This window comes from Rhinolophus sinicus, chromosome 12 (genome assembly GCF_057876585.1).
Source record: "Rhinolophus sinicus isolate RSI-liver-muscle chromosome 12, RSI-T2T, whole genome shotgun sequence".
Taxonomy (NCBI): domain Eukaryota; kingdom Metazoa; phylum Chordata; class Mammalia; order Chiroptera; family Rhinolophidae; genus Rhinolophus; species Rhinolophus sinicus.
Genome location: NC_142512.1, coordinates 52,224,213 through 52,229,882, shown reverse-complemented (window position 1 = coordinate 52,229,882; position 5,670 = coordinate 52,224,213). Strand labels below are relative to the sequence as shown.

The window sequence follows — 5,670 nt, the reverse complement described above, 5'->3', positions numbered from 1 at the left end:
AAGAGTAAGAAGTGAAGTACTCAGAGGGTTGGTGACAGCGGCTCCAGGTCTGTGTCTGGGGAACAGGAAGATACACAAGGAGGGAAGATGCGGCTGAGGAGTTTGTACCCTGGATGGGATCTAGAACCGAGATGGGACCATTGAAGGCATCTGAGGTCACAGTGCCAACCTGTGTGGGAAGAAGAGTTGGGGTCCCACAGGGGCAGAGCTCTCCATGGATGCCTAGAGCTGAAAAATGGAGGGTCATAACATCTCTATGGTCACAACCAAAGCCAGAGAAGATGAAAAGATCTGGCCTTCATCCCCAGGAGCATACTGACCACAGGAAGTGACATATCAGAGAGGTGGGAACGCCCCACTGAGGAGGAAATGTCCCGCTTGGCTCTCGGGTGTGACACAGTAAGAAGAGCAGCTGTGGGCCATGAGGAAGGACCTTGGTCTTGTCCAGTCATTGGGACTCAGAGAAGCCAAGGACACCGAGAGCCAGGGGTCTGCACCAGCCTGTACAGCTTCTCTCCCTGAGTTTCCTGCACCCTGACCAGCTCCAGCATCGGACTCAAAACCAGAGTAGACAAGGAAGCAGAGGGGCGCAGAAAGGCAGAATTGGGGACACGGACATCAGAACCTCTGTGAGGAGACTTGGTCTCATCCACGTCCAGGGCCTGGTGCTTCTGCAGGTGACATCTGTGCTGGGCAATGACCCTGAGGGTTGGGGCTGCATGGCTGCCTTCAGCCCTGCTCCTTCTCCAGGTCCTAGGTGAGCGAGCGGGCCTGGGTGGGGAGCTCTGGGTGTGGGAGAGAGGAAGGGCCCGGGTGGAGGTGGGGTGAGGAGCTAGGAGTGCCCAGAAGAACGAGGGAGGGAGGACGTGGCAAGGGGCAGGGAGGCAGGGAAGCTCCAGGAGCGGTCAGGACCTGCCTCAGTAGCATCCACGGGGATTCAGTGCATAAAGCAGGTGAGTATCGTCCACTGCCCTGGACAGAGTAGCGCTGGTGGGGAGGGAAGCTGTGATGGTCACCTAATTGTCACAGTCAGAGATGAGGTCTGGGTACATCACACACACACACACACACACACACACACACACACACACACACACACACAGTTTTTACCATAGGCCCCCTCTTGTCTCCATGGACACCCTCCCCCTGTGCCACCTTGTGAGGGGGAAGCTTCTCCCTCTTCATCCCGTTGCCTGGTCTGAGGGAAGGCCTATCCCTGACATGGCCTCCAGCCCCTGAGGGCCCTGAGGGACCCGCACCCCAGAACACCCCGACCCTGGCACATCTGGTGAGGAGCCGGGACGTGGCTGTGTCTTCCAGGCTCTTTGTCTCTGAGTGGCCCCCACACCGTGACGGGCACTGTGGGGGGATCCCTGAGCGTGCAGTGTCGGTACGAGGAGGAATTCACAAAACATATCAAATTCTGGTGCAAAGACTCATGCTCGTCACTGATACCGAAGAACATTGTGGAGACGACAAAGTCAGAGAGAGAAGTGAAGAGCGGCCCCGTGTCCATCAGGGATGATCCAGCAAACCTCACCTTCACAGTGACCTTGGACAACCTCACAGAGGAAGATGGAGGCACGTACATGTGTGGGATCAGTATACCATGGTCTAAGGACCCCATGTTCGAGGTTAAGGTGTCTGTGTTCCCAGGTGAGCCGCATACCCTCCCATTGTACCAGTTCCGGGGCACCTGAAGGGTCTCAGGTCGGTGTAGCAGAGGCAGGAATCAGATCAGAGACTGGGAGAAAAACACGAGGGGGGAAGGGGAGGAGAGAGAGAGAGAGACAGAGACAGAGACAGAGACAGAGAGAGAGAGTTGTTCTCTGCACAGACAGTGACACGCACACCTCGGGCTGTCCTAGACACATCTGTGGGTCACACCCTGGATGTTTCTGTGGGTCTCGGGCCTGGGTCTTTCCTGGGTGGGGCAGGGTGGGAACAGACCTGACTCTGGGGACATGCTGCCTTCCTGTCCTCACAAGAGCCATGTGACTCTAAAGGGAACCCTCTTTTCCTTCTGGCACCTCTGTTGGTCATCCCTGTGGGAATGGTGCTGCTGGAACATTTTCTCCAGGCTGCCATTGACCTGGTCCATGAGAGGACATCACTGTGTCATGGATGGTTGATGAGGTACCAGCCTCACAGCTGTGGGCCTGGGGGTCTGTTGCAGCCAGAAGGGCACAGAAGGTCCCTTGTGGGGCTCCTTTGATGTTCTGGGGACCACCCTACCCCTTCAGGCTGACCCTATAACTCCCCTTTTTTCTGTGACACCTTGTACGAGGTCTGACAATTAAGTTTGCAAACTCATCCTTGAAAAAGTGCTACACACCTCATTGTTGAATATCATTACAGTCACCTTCAAAGTTGTCCCCTTGGGAATCTATGCATCAATGCCAGCACCTAGTCCAACCTTCAAAGCAATTTTGGAACTCTTTTTCTGGAATTGCCCTCAGAGCTGTCGTATTACACTTGATGTCCTGAGGGTCATCAAAATGTCTTCCTTTCAATATTTCCTTTATCTGTGGGTAAAGAAAGAAGTCATTGGGGGCCAGATCAGGTGAGTAGGGAGTGTGTTCCAAACAGTTATTTGTTTATTGTCTAAAAAGTCCCTCACAGACAGCGCCGAGTGAGCTGGTGCATTGTCGTGATGCAAGGGCCATGAATTGTTGGCGAAAAGTTCAGGTCGTCGAACATTTTTATGCAGCCTTTTCAGCACTTCCAAATAGTAAACTCGGGTAACTGTTTGGTACAAATTCATAATGAATAATCCCTCTGATATCAAGAAAGGTTAGCAACATCATTGCAACAAGTTCGCAAACTTAATTGTCAGACCTCGCATCCACAAGAGGGAACCCAGAGAAACCCCTGAAAATACCTCCCTCAGATAAAGGCGAAGAAGATGATTAAATGGGCTCTTAGGTGCCATGGCCCCCAAAGTCCTAACGTGTTCTCCAAACAACTCTTCGACAGATCATTGGTTTTTATCCCAAGAACCGAGTCAAGACCGTGTGTCTGTGTCCATTTTCCTTTGCGTCTCATTCTGCCGTTGTCTCTGACTTCCTTCTTGTGGGTCTTAGTTTCTCACTCTCGCAGGGAGGTGTCCTCATGTGCCCTTTGTGCGTTTCTGTTTAAGACTCAGGAACTGAAAATCCACTGATACGGCTGGGTGTGTGGGAGGGGGTCTGTCCAGTTCACTCATGTTCCGTGGGGTCCACCTGGAGTGTGCCTCTCTAGATCTTTCTTTCCGCTCATTCCCTCCCCCACAGAGCCATGTAGTGGCCGCCCGAGGCCATAGGCCTGGCTGACAGTTTTGGGGGCTGAGTGTACCTGCTTAGTCCATTCGGGCGGTGGTAACAAAATCCCCCAGACTGGTAGCTTATAGGCAACAGAATGTACAGGTCACAGTGCCTGAGGCCGAAGCCCCCGGTCAGCAGGTCAGCATGGGGGCGAGGGCCTCCCTCTGGGTTGCAGACTTTTGCTGTATCCTCACGGGGTGGAGGGCCCTTTATAAGGACACCCATCCCGTGGATGGGGTCTCCACACTCATGAGCTAATCACCCCCCAAATGCGTTACTTCCTACACCATGCCCCACTAGATTTTCAACAAAAGGGTTTTGGGGGACACAAACACTCAGCCATAGCATGTACTAAGGGATTGCGGGGTGCTGTCCGTGCACACGCTGCTTCAGGCCCTGTCTCATCTGAGCGTCACGCCTGCTGTCAGACGTGCCCGAGGGCCCTACCTCCCCACCACCCAGTCAGTCGCTACAGAGTAAACGTCAGCCCATCCCCTGCAGGGTGGACGAGGAGGAGGAAGGTGTGACTGTGGCTGGGCTGTGACCTGGAGCCCAGGGCTCTTTCCAGACTCTCAAAACCCCTGGTGAGCAGAGCACCCCATGGAGAGGGGGCCCAGCTGCTGGTCAGTCCTGGCTGTGGCCACTCGAGATGTGGGACACAGCACATCTGTCCAATAGCCTGAGTGACCTTGACTGCTTGAGTCAGAGCCACACAGCTGACAGAGTGGGGGGCTCAGGGGGAGGCCACGGGGCCAGACGTGTGCTTCTCCCTTAGCCCCCACAGAAACCCCCAGCACAAAGGTCTTCACAAGTAACCTGGGCCCTCTGTCCTCTCTGCTAGCGACCACGTGGCCCAACATGACCAGACAGGACACCTTGGACCCCAGCCAACACCCTCGGTAAGGGGTCTGCCTCTGGAGACTTTGACACCTGGGTAATTTCTCTTCTAGGCGAGATTGGGGCTGTGGGATGTGGGTGTCACCCCCTCATCCAGGTTCCTCATTTACCTACCTGTCCCACACCTAACTGTGACACTCCGACCAGGTGTTCTCAGCTTTGCGACACAGCATGAACCACCCAGACACCATCCCGCTCTCACAGGAGTTGTGATCTAAGGGGAATTCACACAGTGAACAAATCACACAAATGTTAACATATGAATATGCCAGTTCGTGATAAACACTATGGAGAAAAGACATCACTGGGGAAGCTTTGTGGAGGGTGGTGGGGTTTGCTATTCTCACAACCATCAGGGAGCCCTCGCTGATTAGAGGACGCCTGAGTGGAGACGTGCAGGATTGGAGGAGCCAGGCACTTGTAATTCTCACGGGCACTTGTTAGGCAGACAGGCAGGGAGCGGTGGCCCTTCCAGTGGGGCCGCCCTGTCCATGGTTGATCTCTATGTGGAGTATCGTGGCCGTGGATCGGGGCTCAGGGACTGGAGGAAAGTGGAGGCCCCAGGGCCTCCCCCTGATGATGTGGCTCACTGTGTATCACTGTGTCCCCTGCAGGTCCTTACTCAGTGACGTCTACTTCCTGCTCATGGTCTTCCTGGAGCTGCCCCTGCTCCTGAGCATGCTCAGTGCTGTCCTCTGGGTGAACAGGCCTCAGAAGAGCTCTGGGTGGAGGGGGAACCAGGCTGATTGTGAGAACCAGTAACACCTGTCGCCCATCGATGCCCCGCCCGGGAACCCAGCCCCTCTGGTGGATGGAAATGATCTTCTGACTAATAAAGCCAATGTCATTGTCCACGTTTCTGTCAGAATATTCTGTAAACTTTTTGAAAGCTTTTTCTTGCAACGTATCAGACACGTACAAACACGTGTCTAATAAGTGCGTCCTCCTTAAGCCAGGAAGACTCTTCCACACTGTGTGGCCACCTTGTACCTTAAGTAGTAAAGAGCAGTAATACTCCTGTTGCCCTGAGCTCCTCCTCTGAGGGAGCCAACCTGACTTTCATATTCATCATCGCCTTGTTTTCTTCATGGTTTGGCCATATGTATATATACGTGTTTCCGGAGAGTATCCCTGTAGTTTATAACGGTCCCCAAGGTTAATTTATTTTATTTTCCAGCGTTTTTCAGATATAATTAACAGACAGCACTGTATAAGTGTAACGTGTACAATGTGTTGATTTGATTCACTTATTTATTTTAAATACAAAGTGATTAACAATATAGGTAGCGAACATCTCGCTCATGTCACATAATTGCCATTTCTTTTTTTTGTGGTGAAAACACTTAAGATCTAGTCTCGTAGCAACTTTCAGGCATATAATACAGTACCAGTAGCTAGCATCACCATGGTACATTAGACCCCGGAATTTATCTTATAACTGCAAGTTTCTACCCTTTGACCAATATCGCCC

General features: G+C 52.9%; 1 protein-coding gene across 2 annotated transcripts; it reads left to right on the top strand.

Moving 5' to 3' along the window:
• The first annotated feature begins 348 nt into the window (after positions 1-348).
• Positions 349-5,255, top strand: LOC109440029 (CMRF35-like molecule 6). 2 transcript variants are annotated; one of them, XM_074319855.2, is made up of 4 exons: positions 349-757; positions 1,321-1,656; positions 4,078-4,201; positions 4,814-5,255. In XM_074319855.2, exons 1-4 carry the CDS (start codon positions 697-699, stop codon positions 4,959-4,961), a joined length of 669 nt encoding a protein of 222 aa, XP_074175956.1. In that variant the 5' UTR covers positions 349-696; the 3' UTR covers positions 4,962-5,255. The 2 variants fall into 2 exon arrangements, with proteins under 2 accessions (XP_074175956.1, XP_074175957.1); XM_074319856.2 differs by having other exon boundaries at positions 353-757; positions 4,144-4,201.
• Positions 5,256-5,670: the final 415 nt, after the last annotated feature.

Bases quoted from the DNA above. Each gene is read 5' to 3' on its own strand.
- LOC109440029 (XM_074319855.2), top strand. From the start codon at position 697: ATGACCCTGAGGGTTGGGGCTGCATGGCTGCCTTCAGCCCTGCTCCTT. The intron at 1,657-4,077 runs GTGAGCCGCATA...CTTCTCCCTTAG, and splicing joins TAAGGTGTCTGTGTTCCCAG to CCCCCACAGAAACCCCCAGC. The intron at 4,202-4,813 runs GTAAGGGGTCTG...TGTCCCCTGCAG, and splicing joins GACCCCAGCCAACACCCTCG to GTCCTTACTCAGTGACGTCT.